Source organism: Amphiprion ocellaris, chromosome 4 (assembly GCF_022539595.1).
Source record: "Amphiprion ocellaris isolate individual 3 ecotype Okinawa chromosome 4, ASM2253959v1, whole genome shotgun sequence".
Lineage (NCBI taxonomy): Eukaryota > Metazoa > Chordata > Actinopteri > Pomacentridae > Amphiprion > Amphiprion ocellaris.
In genome coordinates this window covers 23,005,904-23,027,902 of record NC_072769.1, presented here as the reverse complement: position 1 = coordinate 23,027,902, position 21,999 = coordinate 23,005,904, and the positions used below count along the sequence as shown (strand labels likewise).

The 21,999-nt window shown below is 37.8% G+C and overlaps 1 protein-coding gene across 1 annotated transcript; it reads left to right on the top strand.

Moving 5' to 3' along the window:
- Positions 1-8,083: 8,083 nt before the first annotated feature.
- On the top strand, positions 8,084-16,794 carry atpv0e2 (ATPase H+ transporting V0 subunit e2). The gene is made up of 4 exons (XM_023268264.3): positions 8,084-8,310; positions 9,161-9,208; positions 12,121-12,219; positions 13,883-16,794. Exons 1-3 carry the CDS (start codon positions 8,207-8,209, stop codon positions 12,212-12,214), a joined length of 246 nt encoding a protein of 81 aa, XP_023124032.1. The 5' UTR covers positions 8,084-8,206; the 3' UTR covers positions 12,215-12,219; positions 13,883-16,794.
- Positions 16,795-21,999: the final 5,205 nt, after the last annotated feature.

Below are 21,999 nucleotides of genomic sequence, written 5' to 3'. Positions count from 1 at the left end.
CACATTGCTGGAAAACAAACTTTAGCATTCCTTTTGTCATATCACAACTAAAGACAGAACAGTAGAGACATTATAATTCCCTCTGCACCTCTTACAGCTTGGATTCCATTTATGAAATTATGCAGCCAGCAGTTTAAAACAGGACAGTTTTTATGTAGAACAGATACTAGTGGCTGGAAAACAAAAACAAGCGGTAGAGGAAAAACCGTGTGTATTCAATTATTGCTCTGTGCAAATAATTACACATATCAAAAGTAATCGTCATTTTACAGTTTTATTTTACCAATCTGAAAAATCACAACACCACACAGATACACTGTAGTGAGTTACCCTGATGCAGCGCTACTTGGCTGAGCTCCTACAGCACTGAAGCCAAAGCTGGTGTTGGTCCTTTGCATGGAGGGCAGAGTCCGCTGGATCCAAGATCTGGGTACCTCATCAGCAGCTTGCTGCCCCTCAGCTCCACCCCCTGGGCATGAGGACACAGTGCAGCTGGTCAAACTTTACATGATGAGAGCTCATTGTTGAAACTCATAGGTACCCATTAATAACCTGTTCTTTAATTCAAGACGGTAACCACAGCTAAGTTCTGCTCACCTGAATATGAGCTCATTACTTACCTGCAGCTTCTCCAGGGCTTTGGCAGCCATGTTGGCATTCTTGAAGTTGATAAAGGCACAGAAACGTTCATGAAGAACTCTGATGCTTTCAATCTCACCAAACCTGTCAACACAAACACTTAAAGTCTCAAATGTACAGCACAACAATGTGGCACTGATCCGTAGCTCAAGTGATGCTGCTTGTGATTCGTAATCACTATTGGTAATTAAAACGCTGTGTCATTATAATAATTACAGTAGTACAATAACTTAGTACAATAACATTTCCTCTATTGCCAGAAGTGATACCACTACAACTAAAAGCATTAGTGCTATTCATGGTACTATTACTAATACTACTACTACTACTGTTCAAAGTTTGGGGTCACTTAGAAATGTCCTTATTTTTGAAAGAAAAGCAGATTTTTTTCAATGAAGTTAACATTAAATGAATCATAAATACAGTCTAGACATTGTTAATGTGGCAAATGAGTATTCTAGCTGGAAACGGCTGATTTTTAATGGAATATCTCCATAGGGGTACAAAGGAACATTTCCAGCAACCATCACTTCCTGTGTTCTAATGCTACATTGTGTTAGCTAATGGTGTTGAAAAGCTAATTGATGATTAGAAAACCCTTGTGCAGTTATGTTAGCACATAGACAACATCTTGCCCTTAAAGAGTATTCTGCAGGACTGTCAAACCATTAAGTTGTTCTGTTGCTATGGGGGCATAAATACATACTCACCAGACACTCTTATTATTCAGTGATGGATGATCTAGATGAAATACTAAGTATGCCAATGTGGTTGCAGCCCACCTCTTCTGACATCCTGTGGGGCAGCTGCCGGTTGTACTCTGTAGGCAGGAGAGTGGAGACAGATTCTGGGTTGCATTTCTGTCCGGAATGAACTGCTGTCCATTGTTCTTCTCCTTTCAGCTCCTCACCGTCACTCTCTGACCCCACTCCAGCCCCTTCCTCCTCCTGTTATATTATTACGAAATGACTATAAAAGACAAGGTGACATACAGTTTTGTGCAAAAGTGTGTGGCAATGAAAAAAAAGAACTTTCTGTTCTAACATTTTTATAAATTATATAATTCAGCTGTTTATACCTAGTGTTTATGCTAATGTCATGTTAGGTGAATATTGAAAGCATTCAAGGAGAGAAAATGCAATTAAGGCTGAACAAAACAGAGGTATAAACTTCAACTGCATGTCTGCTATCTCTAAATTATGAAAACATCCAATTACACTACTGTTCAAAAGTTTGGGGTCACTAATGTCCTTATTTTTGAAAGGGGCTTTGTACATTAAAATAAAGAAATAATAGATAAGGAGTTAATACAAATTTTCTTTTGTTTGCACCTGCTCTGAAGCATTCCATGTCCTCTCCTTTCTCTCTAATTTCTTCCGCTGTTTCTGCCTCTGAAAGGAGAGAATGGGCATGATGGCTGTGGGATGATAGTGGAAATGAATAGACACAAGAGTGGCAGCACATGTGCAATCAAGCATGTCAAAAGGGAGGAAACGGATGGATGTGGTAACATTTACGGAAACACATTAAGACAGGTGGGGCAACAGGTGATAAGTAAATAAGAGTGTGGTTACGTATATGGAAATGTATGGAATGCATCAGATAGTCATTTTCGTTAGAAGACATGAGCTGCAACACAGAAAACATACACTACTGTTCAAAAGTTTGGGATCACCCAGACAATTTCATGTTTTCCATGAAAACTCACACTTTTATTCATGTTCTAACATAACTGCACAAAGGTTTTCTAATCATCAATTAGCCTTTTAACACCATTAGCTAACACAATGTAGCATTAGAACACAAGAGTGATGGTTGATGGAAATGTTCCTCTGTACCTCTATGTAGATATTCCATTAAAAATCAGCTGTTTCCAGCTAGAATAGTCATTTACCACATTAACAATGTCTAGACTGGATTTATTATTCATTTAACATTAGCTTCATTGAAAAAGACTGTTCTTTCAAAAATAAGGACATTTCTAAATGACCCCAAACTTTTGAATGGTAGTATATGTACTGTATATCCTTACACTTCCATTTTGTCATATTACGAGTCATAAAGATTGCTGTTATGTCTGTCAGACTGTTTTAATTACTTTCCTTTTGGCTCTTCTCCTTTCAGCTCTCCTCCTTGTTTGCTCATCTTCATCCAAGCACCCCTCATTGTTCAGAATGGCCTGCCTGAGACACAGCAACACACCCTTCATTTAGTTAACTGACAGTTTTGTTTTGTCAGCAGGCGCTCTGAGTCACTTACTAACCAGTGTTTTTTTCCTATCCCTCAGAAAAGACCTTTGGAGTTTAAAGACAACAATAAGCAGAAACAGTTCACGTACAGTAAAGGCAATACATCTGTCTTACCTTATCTGACAGAAATCCATGGATTTTCCTATTTTTTCTGGCCATTTACTAAAGAAACATGTAAATTAAGCTTGACTAAATTGCAACTCATTTTGGCACCGATGATTTTCTCTTACTTGGTCACCTAAAACCTCTTTGACTTGCCCCGAAAAGTTCTTCTATGCAGGAAAACTCTGGCCTTAACATAAATAACACTTGTCAGTATTATAGCGAAAAGATCTTAATCCAATGAACAATTCAGAATGAGAGAAACTAATTTACCTAACTGAACTGATCTCAATAAAGCAAAGGATTCAGAGCGAGAGTCTAGTGGCCATTTATGCCTAGCTTCAGCTGCACTAGACATCAGAAATTTCAATGTGTACATAAGAAAGCTGACCTACTGTATGTCTTCTAGCACACTAATAATACTTTTAGTGTTTGTTTTTTGGGTAATCCACATATTTTTACACATAAATCTAATGCATTTCTAAACTTCTCTATGACACACACCCATAGTTTACATATTTTTCAGTCTACCTGTGATGAGCTTTGTTTCTTTGTTCTCTCCATCCGGTCAGGAGTTCCATTCTGAACCTCCATCTCTTCTTGACGAGCCTCATCTAGAGACACACAGATAGGGATATTTTCATTGTATTTGCATGTTGCTGTGAGTGAACGTGGCGCAAGGCATGATATGGAAAGATGAACATCCGCTCTAGTGCTGTCTGTTTCGATGAAAACCTAAAACGCATCTCCTTTATGACTGACATTGGACACTGCTTCTGTTTGTTTACCATGTGTGCCGAATCTAAACATCTGATCTAAATTTCCCATGCAGAACTATGTGCAGGCGATCTTGTGACAGCTTCTGACTGGACAAGGCAAAGAGAGAGGGAGAGGAGGAATTCCTTATTGGTACTGAGGGTTCCCTTTACATCTCTGGAGAGTAAAGACATTCAGCTGTATCAGCAACCATTAAGAGCAGTGATCATAGGAGGTCATGGTGATTGTACTGAAGCTCCTACAATCACCATGACCTGGATGACTGAGAATCTACACAGACATCAAGAGCAGTGGAACACCATTCCACCAAAGATTTATTTATCACTTGGTATAAAATTTGGTGCAAAAAAAACAGCTTTACAGCTACATTTGGTCAGTCTGATCAACCAGGCTGCACTAGAGCCATTATCTTGGAAACTAGTGAGGCAATTATGGATCTTTCACATAATTTAGCAACACATCCATTAAGGCAGTGGAGTCAAATTTGCAGCCCACGGGCCAAAACCGGCCCTCCAGATGGTCCCATCCAGCCCGTGGAATGACTTTGTAAAGTGCAAAAATTACAGAGAAGACATCAACTGCAAATTGTACATTTGTAAAACTGCAAATTTAAAATAATTTCTAGACCATGACAAGTTGTTTTGATCATAAAGTACAATACTAGATTGTTCATTTTTCTTTTCTCATTTTTGTGCCTTGTTTTTGTTTTTTGTCTGACTTTTGTCATTTGTCTCATGTTTTTGTCATTTTGTTTGTCATTTTTGTTATTTTGTATTTCTTTTTTGTCTTGTTTGTGTTTTTTGGCTTATTTTTAACATTTTGTGATTCGCTTTGTTGTTTTTTGTCTTGTTTTTTTGTCATTTTGTGTCCTTTTTTGTTTCGCTTGTGTCCTTTTTCCATTTTTTTGTCAAAAAATAAAAAATAAAATAAAATAGACTGTTGGCAGAATTAAAAGTAAGGCTGACATTGATTTAAAAATAAATAAATCCCAGTTACCTTGTTTACTGAACCATTGGAGTGGGATGGATTAGCTGGAAGGTCAGAGTCTGCCGAAGATCTTCCTTTTCTCCCGATTCTTCCCTCAGTAATGAGTAAAATTGCTGATATATAATATTTTACTGCTATTTCTTCATTTCTTTGTGTTGATTCTATGCTAACTGGTAATGCGAGGGAAGATTTCCTGAGAGGAGTAATGGTTGAACCCAAGGCAGAAAAAATACTGTAACCTGTGTAAGACTGTAAGGTAGCTTGCTGTTAATGTTTTGTTATTTAAAAACACAGGAATTAACATTATTCAGCTTTATTTCCAAAGAAGTGCATATTACTGTACAAAATATGCTGTATTTTTTAGTGTAACACTGTATGTTATCATGTGAAATGCATTTCTTCAGGAGAGCTACTTGTGCTTTCAAAACTGGAAGCTTAACTAGAGGACCATTATTATTATTATTATTATTATTATTATTATTATTATTAATAATAATAATAATAATAATAATAATAATAATAATAATAATAATAATAATAATAATAATAATAATAATATTAATAATAATAATAACAATAATAATAATAACAATAACAATAATAATAATAATAAATAGCAACAACTTATCTGACTGAAAAACCTAAAGTTGCTCTCTGGCAGACCGACTCACCGCCTCCTAAGCCCAGCAGCCGGCAGATGTCTCTGGTGAACTTCATCAGGTTTTTACCGTCCAAACATTATCGTCCACACTCGGAATACAATAAAATAAAATAAAAAAGGCCCGCAACGAACAAAACGACCCGTTCCAGCCGTCATTTAGCGCCGACAGACCGCCGGTTCGCCAGTTCAGCCTCCTCCTGTCCGCCGGTCATCTGTCGCGCTGACGGCCGTTAGCACGAACCACACTTCCGGCTGTTCGGCTCTCCACAATAAAACAATGACGGGCACAAATTGAATATGTCATCAAAATAAAACACGAAAATTAGCCTTCTTTATTCAAGATTTAATAAAAATTGTGCTCTGTTTCATGTTATTCTTTTTCCATTTCTTTTATTTCGGTAACACCCCCCAGTCCTTACTATAGCATCCTATAAGGTAGGCTAAAAAAAATACAGGGTGGGTAAAAGTAGGCTTACAGTTGTTTCGCATTTTAGATCTAATTTATCCAAACCATGATTCCAGACCAGTATTCCATATCCCTTATTTGCATTCTGGAAATGTTAATAAGCTATTTCTTCCAATTTTGGCTTTGATTTTTGTGTTTTGTTTTTTTTTTACAGGGATTGTGAGCAATGGCAAATAAATAAAATTAAGAGAACAGAAAGTGGATAATAAAGCAGAATTGGAAGTGTGAAAATGCAGAAAATGCAGAAAAATTTACGCTGTTCTTCTCGCAGCTGTGCACATTGTTGCAAGTAAACAAATTTACTGTAAAGAAATAAACAAATAACGCCCAAAATTATCCAAATCTTGTCAAAAAAAATAACCAAAACTAGTCTAAAATGACTAAACTTATCTAAAATTTCAAAAATGTGTCCAAAATGAGTCCAAAATTAAGTAAAATCTGTCCCAAATGACTCAAAATGTGACCACAGTGACATAAATCTCGTCAAAAAATACTCAAAAATAGTCCAAAATGCCTAGAACTTTTCTAAAATTCCTAAAGTTTGTATAAATTGTGTCTGAAATTAGGTGAAATCTATCCAGAATGACATAAGTTTATCCAAAATTGATCAAAAATGACAGAAAAAGTCGTGGCCAAAATAAAGTCAAATTGTGTTCTTAATGACTACAACATTCTCAAAATGAGCCTAAAATGACATGAATCTTGTTAAAAATGTTTGTCTAAATGTCCCAAATGAATAAAACACAACCAAAACTCTAAAATGTGTCAAAAATTATGTGAAATCTGTCCAAAATGACCTAAGCTCGTCCAAAATGAATGAATGATCAGTGTACATATATAACTAATGGTGTAAAAATTTGTACATTTTTTCAAGAAGGTAAGATATATGTAAAAATGGGGGAGGGGGAAACAATGCAATGAATGTTGGTGTTTATAAATATCACCATGAATTGCAAGGAGTGGAGACTGACATGTTTGTCCACCGGGTGGTACTTTTGCTCCATGTTTCACAGATAAGCAGCATTCTTTGCCATTGAACATTAGCACTTGGATTTAAATCTGTTGCATTGTTTTCACCAAGATAATATCAGAGGGTGGTGGCAGTGGAGGTGCAGCAATAATACTGAACATTTACTGTCATCTTTTATGGCTGATTAATGTAATGTTGCAGTGATACACTCTGCAAATAATTTACATATCTTAAATTATAGTTATCAATCATTTATGGAATGTTCTAGTTTGTATAAAGACTTAAATAGAATAGAAGAATTTTATTGTCAGTTTCACACCTTTGTTTCATACATTTAATAAAAACATCAAAATACAAAAGTGAAATAAATAAGACATACAAAAATCAATCTATGAACTGGCGGTAGTGCCATATAGGACAGCTTATAGAGGTGATTGTAGTGCAAATATTGTAGCAACAGTATAAATTAAATATATATTATATATACTACCGTTCAAAAGTTTGGGGTCGTGTTTTCCATGAAAACTCATACTTTTATTCATGTTCTAACATTATTGCACAAGGGTTTTCTAATCATCAATTAGCCTTTCAACACCATTAGCTAACACAATGTAGCATTAGAACACAGGAGTGATGGTTGCTGGAAATGTTCCTCTGTACCCCTATGGAGATATTCCATTAAAAATCAGCTGTTGCCAGCTAGAATACTCATTTACCACATTAATAATGTCTAGACTGGATTTCTGATTCATTTAGTGTTATCTTCATTGAGAAAAACAAATTTTCTTTCCAAAAACAAGGACATTGCTAAATGACCTCAAACTTTTGAACAGTAGTGTTTATAATAATTGTCAAAACAACATACATAAGGCTTACTGCATTGCTGCTGTCCCCCAATACATGGTTTTCTTCTCTTCTTGATATTGATGATTGATTAGGACAGACAATACATTCTTAATACTTACTAGTAACTGAAAGTTGTAAAAACAACAACAGAAACAAACAACTTGAATTCAATTAGTTGTATTGTCTTTTCCTGCTCTAGAAATAACACTTAAGATGTTCAAATGATGGATCAAAGTATGTGGGTGGAAGCTGATAAATACACTTACCTCTGTGTGATGGCACAAACACAAATCCAATCCTTTCTGCTGTAATACTGAAGGGCAGCTGGATCCACCAATCAAATGCCGCGGCCTGAGAGTCCCGGGCCAATCACACGCTGCATCGGCTTAGTTGGGCGGGCGCACAGCGGAAGCGACGTGCTGGTTCAGCAGCCATTGATGCGCTTTATTTCCAAGAGGACAAACCGAGCTGAATTGTTCTTTCGCTGAGGTTTTGTGCGGACTGAAGCCATGGTGTCTCACTCCGTCGCCCTGCCGATGATCTGCTTCACCACGTTATGGGGGCTAGTGGGGGTCGTGGCCCCGTTTTTAGTGCCCAAGGGACCCAACCGGGGGTAGGTGGTGGAGCCGCAGTTATTTGGCTGCAGTTAACGGCCGTTTCCCTTTTATTTTGTATCGTAGCGGTTTAGATATTTGTTAAATGTACATATTGTATGCGGTTAGTGTTTTGGCTGTATTGAGTTGCATCGCGTCATTAGAAATACATGAATGCTGAGTAGCTGCTGCTAATGTGATGGAGGCCCTGCGTCACCCAAGGAAACCTCCCTCCATATGTCCGTCCGTCCATCCATCCATCCATCCATCCATCCGTACAGACATGTATACGTACATACATACATCCTTTAATCCATCTACACATCCATCATCCATCCATCTGTCCATCCCTTCATCCATCCCTTCATCCATTTATACATCCATCTATCCATCCATCCATCTATTCATCCATCCATCCATCCATCCCTTCATCCATCCATCCATCCACTCACACAGTCAGGTTGAAGGGTCAAATCCCTCTGTTGATTTGACCCCAAGCGTGAAAATTTCTGCAAGAAAAGCTGATATGTATTACATAATTCTTCACTTATCACTTATCTTAATTGAAAAAAATGCCTTTCTTTCAATAATAAAGACATTTCTAAGTGGCTCCAAACTTTTGAATGGTAGTGAGTACTAAACTATTACAGCATAATGACAATAATCACCATGGTAACGTTCTTCATCCAAATAAGTGACAGTGTATTAAAGAATATAAATCATAAGGTGAATGCACTAAATGTTCACAAATTGAATAAAATGATTTGTACAGACTTGAGGGAGTTTTAGACCTAATAGGTACAAACCTCAGTATGAGATTTAAACAGTAATACTGGACATGTGTGACTGACTCGTCTTATTCTCCCACAGAGTGATTGTCACCAGTCTCATCCTCACAGCAGTCTGCTGTTACTTGTTGTAAGTACTTTCTTCTCCCTCTTCTTCTTTGGTGTTGGTGACATAACTCTGCTATACTGACAGACTAAGAACAACCAAATAACCATGCAAGAGGAAAAATCAACAGGCTTATGGTATGCCAGGTAATAGAGGTCGTACAGAAACTGATCTTATCATCAAATAAGTCTTTAAATACAACCTGAAAAAGCCTCTGATTGCTTTTTGCTCCTACAACTGCACAGAGGAAATTTAAAAAATGGATTGATAACCACAGGATTCTCTCTCCGCCACTAGAGGCAGCGTGACTTCACTCTGACAGCCAGATCACCCAGGAAACGCAGATGCATCTAGACCCACAAATAACAGCTTTAACAGTTGCTTATAAGTTGATCTGTTTGTAAGGTTTAATATTTAAATTAGGCTAGTCTCCACAGCTGTTATCACTGTAGAGTCTAAACTGTGCAATTTCATTCACTTGTGCACGTCTGTATTTTAAAGAATTTGTCAGATTTTATCCATAATATTTATCATACTCAGATCGATTCATATCATAAATCACACTGTAGGATCTTAATATTTAGACATGTTTGGTAAATTAGCAACACCGGTCTCTTTTCTCTACACTGGAAAGCACTTTGACTGGCTCTGATGGGAAAGTTAGTAGTGTCTCTTATTTCCTTGGCCTCTTTCAACGTAAAAAAAAAATAGTAAATTTGTAAAACTATAAATTTAAAATAATTTCTAGACCATGACAAGTTGTTTTGATCATAAAGTAAAATACTAGATTGTTCATTGTTCTTTTGTTGTTTTGTGCCTCGTTTTTGTCTCGCTTGTGTTTCTTCTCTTATTGTTGTCATTTTGTGTTTTGCTCTGTTCATTGTTTTGAGCATCGTTTTTGTCATTTTGTCTCTTTTTTTGTCTCTTTTGATTCGTGTCCATTTTTTTGTCATTTTGTTTCTTTGTCTGATTTTTGTAATATTTTGTCTTGCTTTTGTTGTTTTTTGTCCTTTTTTGTCTGACTTTGGTCATTTTGATCATAAAGTAAAATACTATATCATTCAGTTTCAGATATCTGAGACTAAATGTTTTATAGACACTCTGTGATCTAGAAGTTGTAATGTGTAAATGATAAACTGAGGCATAATGTTGTTGAAATTGAATTTAATTTCCTAAAAAATCCCAGGTTGTTCATGATGTTTATGTAAATAGATAATTCCTTAAATGTGAACATTTTCAGAATTGTACTTTTTTTCACTAAAACAAAGGAAGTATTTGGAGTTGTGGTTATTTATAGGTTGTTATGCTCTAAATTTACTGGTCACTTGAGGTCAAATTGGGCTGAATTTGGCCCCTAAACTGAAATGAGTTTGACACCCCTGGTCTAGATTTTTATGGCAAAGTGGTCTAACTCGCAATGACCCAAATCTAGTATTACAGTGGATGTTAGACCATTCTTGAGACACAAAACTTTGCACCCATTTTTCTCAAAAATTACAGAAAGTGTGTTAGACCACTCTGCTTCCAAACACTTCAAAGGTTAGTGTGAAGTCCTGTTTGCACCTAAAAAACAGGCAGATTCACGTGATAGAGGTACAGAGAAACCTGTCCACGAGTGGAAAACACCCGTCTTATGAAGAAACATACCTGCTTCATGTGCACAAATGCAGTTCCACAAGTGCGACACTGTGATGAGCTTGGACTTTAAACTGCCCAACACTTGCTTGCTCATCAACTTGTCTTTTGAACTTCTGAAGGTGGGACAGTGGCTGATAACTCTGAAATGTCTTCATTGGTTGTTTGCCAAATATCTGTCCAACAGTAACAGGTTTTTTTGGTTAAATATATCAGAAGGCAGTGTTGTAAAGTAACCAAGTGTATTTACTAAAGAACTGTACTTAATTACAGTTTTAGGGTACTAAAACTGTAACTTTTTTTCCTACTTCTGCTCCAGAACAGTTGAGAGAGTTAGAAGCAAAGTGGTCTAACCCACAAACAATCAGAACTGAGTTTTATATAATTTCTGTAATATTTTATTCTCTAGATTTTAGTGGCAAAGTGGTCTAACCCACAACCCAAATATAGTGTTACAGTGGCATGTTAGACCATTCTTGAAGACACAAAACTTTAAACCCATTTTTGTCAAAAGCTAAGGAAGTTTGTTCGACCACTCTGCTTCAAAACCTTCAGTTCAGACGCAAATACAGGGGGTCCTCGACGTACGTTGGAATTTTCATTCCTATGGCCCAACGTAAGTCGATTTTTGCCGTAAGTCAGAACTGAGGTGAAAATGTAAACAAAGCCGTTGTGTATCACGATGTCGATCAGTTCTTCGGAAAAGTTTTGAATACCAATCACTTTCATGCATGTATGAGTCATTTTACAAGGAGATAACAGAATATGTTCCACTGTTTTTACAAGAGTCTGACTTACGCTTGGGAGCCGCAATGAAGGGAAAAAAGTTAGCAAATGCAGCACAATCCTAGGTGGCGTACAACCGGAGAATGTAAACAAAGTCATCTTATAGCGCCGCATGACGACGTATTCTTCCACTCCGCTCGCCAATTAGTTTCACATAACCAGTTGTGATGTAACGACGAAATGCCGTAGGTCAAGGACGTCAAAAACCGAGGACCTCCTGTATTGTACTTTTTACTACATTACATTTATCAGATAACTTTAACCACTACTGAGTTCGCATATTCAGAATAACAATACAAAACATGATCAATCAATAAATTAATGTACTGTGGTACATTGATTTAGTGTACATGTGCACATATGTTTCCTGTTGGTTGTGTCACAGCAGTATGATCTATCAGTATGTTGCCTAAATCTACAGTCATAAGACCCAGGCTGTAAAATTAAATGAAGGAATGTGCCTGTATGAGATGTTGACAATCCCTCTTCGTCTCTCCCGTCCTTTCTTTGCTCAGTTGGTTGGTCGCCTTTCTGGCCCAAACCAACCCTCTGTTCGGCCCTCAGCTGAAGAATGAAACTATATGGTACCTGCGCTACTTCTGGGAGTAAATAGGGTGAGTTTGTTGAAGCAACTCTCTTGGCATCTAATATGAAGCACAAGCCTCACTGACTTGACTGTCAGTTTAACCTGACTATCAGCTATTCTAATCGTTTGCCTGAATCCACTGTAAACTGCTACAAAATTCTGCAAAGATGAAATATAGGATTTTAAATACGCTGAAACCTCAACAGTCACTGCAGAGTCTCAGTTCTTTACCCACACCCACACACTGAACACCAAACTTCAAAACAAAAGATCACAATCTATTTTTTTTTTTTTTTTTTTTTGCCAGCAGCTCTAACTGAAACATTTATTGTTTTCAGTTCAGTTCAGTTTATTGCAGTTAATTTCATCAAGTCAAAACCAAACCTATACTTTGAATTATGGTCCAAATCAAATGATTCCATAGAGACCTTTTGGCTCATTTAACATGTGCATACACTATTTTACACAATTTTTTCCAACCAAAAACTGCTCTACTATTGTCTCTCAGAGACCAGTGGGGAAAGAAATCTGCCCCAAAACTGCCCATGGTGACAAAAGTGCCATTCAGGCGTGAAGATTTATCAACTCCACAAAAATATGAGAAGGCTGAAATGCAAAAAGGGACATTTTCAAGAATTTTTAGAGTCGTTTTTTGCCTTGAATCCCCTGATGCTTTTAGACATTGCAGCACTCCAAACCTTAGTGGCCGGCTTTCACAAACATGCTGTTCTGCATCATGCCTTGACCCTCATAGTCAATATTTGGGTCATTCCAGAACTGGAGGACATTTGGGCTTTTAAATTTTTGAAAAATAAACATTCTCTTTTACAGTTTTCTGCTCCATATTCATCAATAATAGGTAATAAACTACCAAAGGCTTGATTGGCTCAGCTTACACATCAATGGTACCATTTTTATTCCATGTTTTATTTGTTGTTTGCTAACCCTACTCTAATCACAGTAACAGGGTTGCTAATCCATGCTAATGTTAGCTTTTTCTCAGCAGTAGAAGCTAGATATTTAGCTGTTATTGCTGACCAAGAGGACAAACTGACTGATGGAAAACAGTCAAGAAAAAAAGTCAAAATAATTTGTCCTATCCTGATAATATAAGTTAGACTGAGACATTCAATCAAGGCTGACAATGTTATGAAAATATGAAAAATGGAAGAGCGGACATAGGTTTGGTCTACACATTCTTTAGGAAAACTGTTTAATGATGTTGACGACAAAAACGAGGCACAAAATGACATAAACAAGACATAAAACGAGAAAAATGAGGCACAAAAGACAAAACGTCATCTACAGGGTTGTTGTGGGACAAACGTTCCATACATAATAATTATTATTTAAAATATGTTGATTGAAAAAAATGTTCCCACAATTACAAGAGACATCAATGAAAAAAATAATACCAAAGAAGGAGATTTGAATTTCATTTTAACTGTTTTATTTGAGAATAAATTTGGTCATCAGAGGGGTGGGACAAGAGGAAAATGGCTTTTTTTGAGATTTGGTCTCAGGACAAGTAAATTTACACAACAACTGCAGGTTTTAGTATTTTGTACATGGACTATTTGAAATTTGTTGGGTGGGACATCAAGTGTCCTCCAATTCTGGAATGACCAGTAGAGAAGATAGTTCTAGTCGTGCTGAAATCTCATCTGTCTTTGTTTTTGTCTGTTTTGCAGGACTGTGTGGTGTTAAGCCTCTCGTCATTCCTACCCCTTGGTTTGCTGGACTTAATTTCAATATTACTCCAAACACACAAACACACACACACACACACACACACACACTTCCAATCTGGAGAATTGATGGATTATTTCATAAATGACCACATTTCACAACCCTATAAGTCAGGATGAGTGTGGGGAATACTTCAGAATAATGTACAGTAACTGGAATATAAGATTTACAGTTTATTAGACAGATGTGTGTTTGTTTAAAGTTGCGACTTACAGTGGGGGCATGATGATGAAAGTGAAACCACTGTTAGGAGTAGACGTTAATGTCCCTTCTCTATAATGTGCAATCCTTTAGTTTACTCTGTGTTTGTTTACATTTTTTTTTTGTTTTGTTTTGTGTCGCTGCCATCAGGGAACATGAATTTGTAAATGTATTTATTTTGGCTTGCGGACGCTGATGCAAGCTTGTTGTAATCACCTCAGTGTCCACATGATCTTGTTATATAAGTGTTATTATCTGTGATGTAATGGCGTGTGTGCGTGCGTGTGTGAATATGTGTGAGCGTGTGAAGAGTTCATTAATGTGAGTGTTTGGACCGCGGCCATGAGAATCTCCTAAAACCGTAAAAGTGAAGAGCGATTCCCTCCACTTTAGACCACTTCAGCATGAAACTCCCTCCCACATTCCCCTCATGCTCCACGCCGCGGAGGTCCTCGTTGCCATGGTGATCTCATCACCCAATTCAGTCCTTCTCCACTCGACCCCGTTTGATGAAATCCTGCCCGTTCTCGCCTGCATGTGTACAGACGTACTGTAGGTTGTACTGTACATGATTTTGGAGCGAAGCTGCCGATGAATTCTCTTCACTTCTAACGTTCCCTCACATTCTGGCAAAAGTCTCACAGTATTCCTCATTCTAGACTCTGGCAAATGAATTCTTTTAGGGTTAGCAGCTCGTTAAGCTTGAACGACCCCTCACAACTCTCAAGTAGCTGGGCCTTAGAACGCATTCATTTACCAGAAAAGAGAGCAAGAGGAGTACATTTGAAAAAAGAAAAGGCACATGTTTTTCAGCCTTCTTCAGTCGCTGTGGTTTAGAATAAACCTCACTGAATTTGATCTTTAATTAAAGGCCAACAAGGTCGCTGTATGAGATCAGCGTGGAGGGCTGCACTATGCATTACGTTGTGCGGTTAATAAATAAGGAATACATTCGAAACCAGCTGCAGAAAATGAGATGAATTCAAAATATCTCAATTATGCTAGTGAATAATTTTATGAAATGAAAGCTTGACACATATGATCAAGTTGTCACAATATCAAAAAAATACCATCTGTATACATGCATTGTGGAGTGGAAGAAGTTAGCGTTGAATTCTCAACAGATCAAGGCTTTTTCTTTTGGCAGCAAATTCTTCTGTCAGTGTGATTACATTGATAACAAAAAAAGCACTCAGAGAGAGCAGTACTCCACCAAGGCTGCTCATTCCCCCATATGGCATTGTCAGAAATGCAGCATATTTTAATAGTTATTGAGGATCAGAAATCATGGCAACATAGAATGTGGCCATGTAGTATACAGGGGGTCCTCGGTTTACGTCATCCTCGACCTACAGCGTTTCGTCATTACTTCGGAACTGGTTGCTCTGCGAGGAACTAGTTGGCGAGCGGAGCGGATAAATACATCGTCACACGGCGCTATAAGAGGAAGACGACTTTGTTTACAGCAATGAAAAGCTCTCCTTTTCTTCTTTTTTCTTTTTTTTTGTATTTGCCTTGTGGAAGATGCAGGTCTGCTGTCACACCTGCCGCCTCCAGATGCTTTGAAAGTCTCTTCTGCCAGCCACTACCACAGTTACACCTCCAGTCTCCTCTCCCCATCTCCAACCCTCCCTTCCTCCCTCACTCCCTCCTATCCTCCTCACCACTCACCCTCACTCTCCTCCTCTCTAAAACCACTTTGCTTCAGCCAAAAAGAATCAAAATCAAAATACAGCTACTTTTTAGAAAGACCAAATTGCGTTGTATCTTTTCCCCCTCAGCCCTTTTTCCGTAGTTGTGGTGGTGGCTTGTGTCTAAAAGTGGACGTACAACCGTGTGCTGTGCAGTAATTAATAGGGGTTAGTGTCAAACGGAGTTAATGCTGACTTTGTTGCAAATGGAATTCAGTTTCACTCCAAGTGAATGCAAACTCGGAAACAAAACTTGCTCACAAGTAGCTCAGATTTTGGACACAGTTTTGCTAACCCATCAGTGTGGAAGGTCAGAAATGTTGGTGTTGGCAGAGAGTCAAAGCAAACTTGAAACCAGGTTCTGTAACTCAAGCTCAATGCTGTGTTCATACCATCTGAGTGCTGTGGTTTTGCTTTTGCTGGGTTTCATTCTCTTACTGACTATTCACAGTTAGTTATCACATGTACCCATAAACCGTTGTGTGTTGGGTTTGCTTCCTGTGGTTGTTCAGGACTCCATTCCCAAACCCGCTCATCATAAAACATGCTTGAAGATGGACATCCATCAATGAATCATCGGACACCAAATGGCATTATTCCTACCGAGCCAAACAGACTGGACTAACGGACGGAACAGTCGTGACTTTGGATAACCCCTTCGAAACATGCTGATTGTGAACGCATCCTAAATTTTGTGGGTTTCTGTTCCTTTTCCGATGAATCCGCTCAATTCTTTTTGATAGCTGGCTGCTTTTTATCTGTTAAATGTTCCTGGCAGCATAGATGGAGATGGAGATTTTTTTTTAGTGTGTTAAGAGTCACCATGGTAACAAAAATCTAATAAATCACAGATCTAATTGTTGATGGAGATGAGATGTGACCTCGTATTAGTGTGAAGTAAATGCTTCTATGTCGGTGGCATTGTATTTAAAATACCCAATAAAACACCGTGTCTCATCTGGTCCAGTTCTTCACATTATTAACGTTTCTCCTAAGCAGGCTGAAATTTCAGTTCTGAAAGAAATGCATATAGATCTACAGAGAACACACGTGGGCACTCCTGTTTCTCAGTGAACAAAAGACTTTGGAGGATCTAGACTCTCTGTGAGACTCAGTTTGCTTTACAGATAGTTAAACTTAACCCTTTATCCTGTTAGGCACTTTAATCTAAGACAGGGGTGTCAAACTGATTTTAGTTCAGGGGCCACAATCAGCCCAATTTGATCTCCAGGGACCAGTAAAATGATAACGTAGTAACCTGTAAATAACAACTACAATTTTTTCCTTTGTTTTAGCGCAAAAAATATGTCTGAAAATGTTCACATTTATTGGAATCTCTTTTTACAAAACATGATGAACAGCCTGATATTTCTTAAGAAAAATTAGCTCAATTTCAACAACATTATGCCTGAGTTTATCATTTACACATTACAACTAACAGATCACAGCTTATCTACAAAGGCAAAACATTCAGTCACAGGTATCTGGAATTGAACAATTGAACAAGTATTTTACAACTTGTCAAGATCTAGAAATTATTTTAAACTTACTTTCATGTCTACATCTGTGTAGTAATCCTGACCACCTGAACTGACACACTACAAAGGAAGAAGGTTAAGTTATGCCCCTGCCTTGTGAATGTATAAAATCTATACATAAAAAAATGCATAAAAGTTGTGGCAATGCATCAAAAACAGGGTTCAACCAAACCAAACTCCGTCATACTGAAGCTGCTGACTGACATTATATTGCACAATGTTCAATGTCTTCAACTATTTTCACAGGAAGTATTCATTTTCACTTCTGTAATTTTTACACTTTGCAAAGTCATCCTGTGTGCCGGATTGGACCCTCTAGCGGGCCAGTTTTGGACCGTGGACCACATGTTTGACACCCCTAATCTAAGGCATCAAAGGATCATTTAGGCTTATATACTATTGATCAAAAGTTTGGGGTCACTTAGAAATGTGTTTATTTTTTAAATGAAGATAACATTAAATGAATGAGAAATCCAGTCTAGACATTGTTAATGTGGTAAATGACTATTCTAGCTGGAAACAGCTGATTTTTAATGGAATATCTACATAGAGGTACAGAGGAACATTTCCAGCAACCATCACTCCTGTGTTCTAATGCTACATTGTGTTAGCTAATGGTGTTGTAAGGTTAATTGATGATTAGAAAACCCTTGTGCAGTTATGTTAGCACATGAATAAAAGTGTGAGTTTTCATGGAAAACATGAAATTGTCTGGGTGACCCCAAACTTTTGAATGGTAGTGTATGTCAACTAATATAGAGCAACTTTAACTCATTTAAAGCGACCTTATCTCATTTTTGAGCAACTTTAACTAATATAGAGCAACTGTAGTATTGAGCCACTTTAACTAATAATATCAACATTACACAAGACACATGAATAAAAATGTGAGTTTTCATTGAAAACATGAAATTTTTGAACGGTAATGTAAATATGTGTTTTTACAAAAGGGAAAAAAAAATTCCTGCTGTGTGTCTGCTGGAGTCGTTGCTGCCCTGAGAGAGAGGAACTCCTGCTGTCAGGCTGACGCAGATGGATCAAGTTACCTTGACAATCAAGGACAAGGTTGACTTCCTCATGCAAGATTCTCACAGTGACACAGTGAGGCATGCATGATTCAGACACACTCATTTAACTCACTTCATGTCAAGTGCAAACATTTTGCTGGAAGAATCTGCAATGCTTCACAACAGGGACCCAATTCTGGATGTCTGTTCCTTTGTGACGCTGAAAGAGTGAAAAGCTCAGTAAGTTAACTGAAGAGCTGAAGGAGGTATGCCACATTTGCTTGCTCATAAATGAGCTGATTTGCTCTCAAAAGGTGAAAGTGACACTTCCACTCCCAGAGTTTTATTAAGCTGAAAGACCAGATAGGACTCACTGACACAATTTCACCAGCCGTTCAATAAAGACTACACTTCCGTTCAAAAGTTTGAGGTCACCCACACAATTTCATGTTTTCCATTAAAACTCACACTTTCATTAACGCAGGAGTGATGGTTGCTGGAAAAGTTCCTCTGTATCTCTATGTAGCTATTCCATTAAAAATCAGCCGTTTCCAGCTAGAATAGTCATTTACCACATTAACAATGTCTAGAATGTATTTCTGGCTAATTTAATGTCATCTTCATTGAAAAAAAATGTTTTTCTTTCAAAAATAACGACATTTCTAAGTGACCCCAAACTTTTAAGCGGTAGTGCATATATGGTCATAAACTGACCTGTGAACACCAGAACACTTCATGTTTTGGACCTGTGGGTTGTGTTTATCTGCACGTCTGCATCGTGGCTCCACATGGGAAAGAAGTGTCAAAAGAACCAAAAAATTTGATGGTGACACTTGACAAGGATGGAAAAAGGATTGAACAAGGTCAGTGACAAACTAAAAAGCAGTGGAAACACATTGCAGCAGTAATCAGGAGGTATAGAACCACTAATCAGAGCCCCTGTGATCGTCCTCCAGACAGTGTAGTTCTTGCACAGCCAAGATCTGAAAAACAGACTGGGCACAGGGCCTTGTAATGAAAATTGGAGTTTCTGACAGCCCAGACAGTGTAAAGAAGAACATTGCATAATATCGACCTCTGTGGACAGCATCCAAGAAAGAATCCTTTGCTTTTGCACAGTCAGATAAATTTGTTTGGCTTAGATTGGGTGTGAATCTCGCTAAGGCTACCACAGTGAATACTGTTGCACTGACCTGGCAGTGAAGCACAGAGGTGGGAGTGTGATGATATGGGGTTGGGGAGATGACATATGTAGATGACACCTCGAAAGTCTGAGGATATAATGGCTGACAAGATGGCAGAAGAGGAATATTCCAGTGTGATAACGAATCAAAGCACACTGCCAAAATCACACGAGAAGAAAAAAGTAAAAACTATGACCTGACCAAGTGTGTCGTCTGACTTGAATCCAATAAAACATCTTTGAGGTATTTTGAAGAGAAAAGTAGAGCAACACAACCCCTCCAGCAACAAGCAGTTGGAAAAAGTACATCTCTGCAGAATGGCAGAACATCTCTCCAGAAATTTCTGGATCTGTGCCGAGGATTGAGTCTGTCACCAAAAATGAAGGTGGATATAGGAAGTATGGAGAAAATAAATACTTGTAAGGACAAGCTAAGCACATGACATCAATCTTTATATATCTATCATCCACATGAGGACAGTAATTGTGATTTTAATGAGGACTAAGTCATATATCAAAATGTTTTTGGGGGTTTTTTGTACCACAGTGGTAATTGAAAAGAACTATCAAGCACAAGATTCTTAAATTAATGATAGTGGTTAAGTGAGTTCCTTTAAACACTGCCCGTTCAAAAAAAAAAGTTGCAAACTAATATTTCATTGGACTGCTTTTAGCTCTGAGAACAACACACATTTGCAGTTGAATCACTTAAATAAGATTCTGCAATGTCAGCATTTATTTCTGTCCACAGTTACATTCATTTTCTACCAAGATCTTATATTGATGCTGGGAGAAAGTCTTCTCCAGCACATCCCAAAGGTTCTCAGTGGGGCTGACGTCTCATGCGCCCTGTTCCACTCATTTACAGTGTGAGCCCCATGAATCCTGGCATCATCATCTTGGAACATGTCCATGTCATCAGGAAGAAAAACTCCATTGATGGAAAGACCTGGTCATTCAGTATATTCAGATAGTCAGCTGACCTCATTCTTTGGGAACATAATGTTGCTGAACCTGACCAACCCCAGATCATAACCCTAAACCCCCACAAGATGGTAGACACTAGACATGATGAGTGCATCACTTCATCTGCCTCTCTTCTTATCCTGATGCCCCCATCACTTTGGATCAGGGTAAATCTGGACTCATCAGACCACATGACCTTCTTTCATTGCTCCAGAGTCCAATCTTTATGCTACCTAGCAAACTGAAGTCTTTATTTTCTGATTAGCCTCACCGATCAGTGGTTTTCTTAGAGCTACACAGCAGTTTAGTCCCAATCCTTTGAGTTCTCTTCAACATTGTGGAAATGCTCTTACTTTCACTATTAAACATTGCCGTGAGTTCTACTGTTGATTTCCTATGATCATCTGAGTTTGTTCCAACCACATTTCTTCCTCGAAGATGATGGTTCTCCACTTTTAATATTACGTTGGACGGTTCTTAACCTGATTTTAGTAGTTTCATAAATCTCCTCAGTTGTTTTCTTTGCTTGATGCAGGCCAATTATTTGACCCTTCTGAGACAGATTAACATCCTTTCCATGACCACAGGATATGTCTTCTGACATGGTTGTTTAAGAAATGAGAAGCTCCTCACTGCATCAGCTAGGATTAAATAAGTTGTTGCAGCTGAAAAATATTCATCACTGCAGTAATTATCCAATAGAAGGCCCCTACCTATTTGCTTAGTTAAATCCTTTTTTGTTTTTTTCTTTGGACAGGCAGTGTATCTACACAGCATTCTGGGGGAAAAAAAGCAGCAGTGTTTGTGATTTAGTGATTTATTCTCTGGTCAAAACAGAAAGAAAAATGATGGAATAGAGTGAACTACACAGAGCCTGCTTAGCAACAAATACTGGTATTGTCCTTTGAGTATGATATATCCGAGACATGGCCTCCGCTGCTGTTTAAACAGATTAATGCCAAATTAATACGCATCATTCAAGGCCAAACACAGCCTCCAGGCCGACACACATTGGCTTTAACTGACAGACAGAGATAAATACAAACACCACAAAGCTTGCTCTGTAATATTCATAAAATGTGGCTTATTGTGCTCATACAACACGACAACCTACTTTCCTCTGAGAGTAAATGAAGATTTAACTGTCTTTATGCAAGCCGCTATATGAGCTGACCTATATAACACGGCGCACTATGATGGCTTTCTTTTTATCATAAGGGAGCAGCTGTAGGCTTGCTGATCCTCATATATATCTATTTTTATCTCTCAGCACACTGCCAAAACAATTACAGACACTGTGTTTAACTATTACTGATAATGACCCCTTCCTTTTAATTTTTTAATTATTTTGAGCAATGTCCAATCAAATAACTTATAAAAAGCTGACAACGCATGTTAGAATATAACAGTGAATGTCAGACAATAAGATTCATTTACTACCAATTAGAACTTTGAGCTGGTTGTATAGATAAA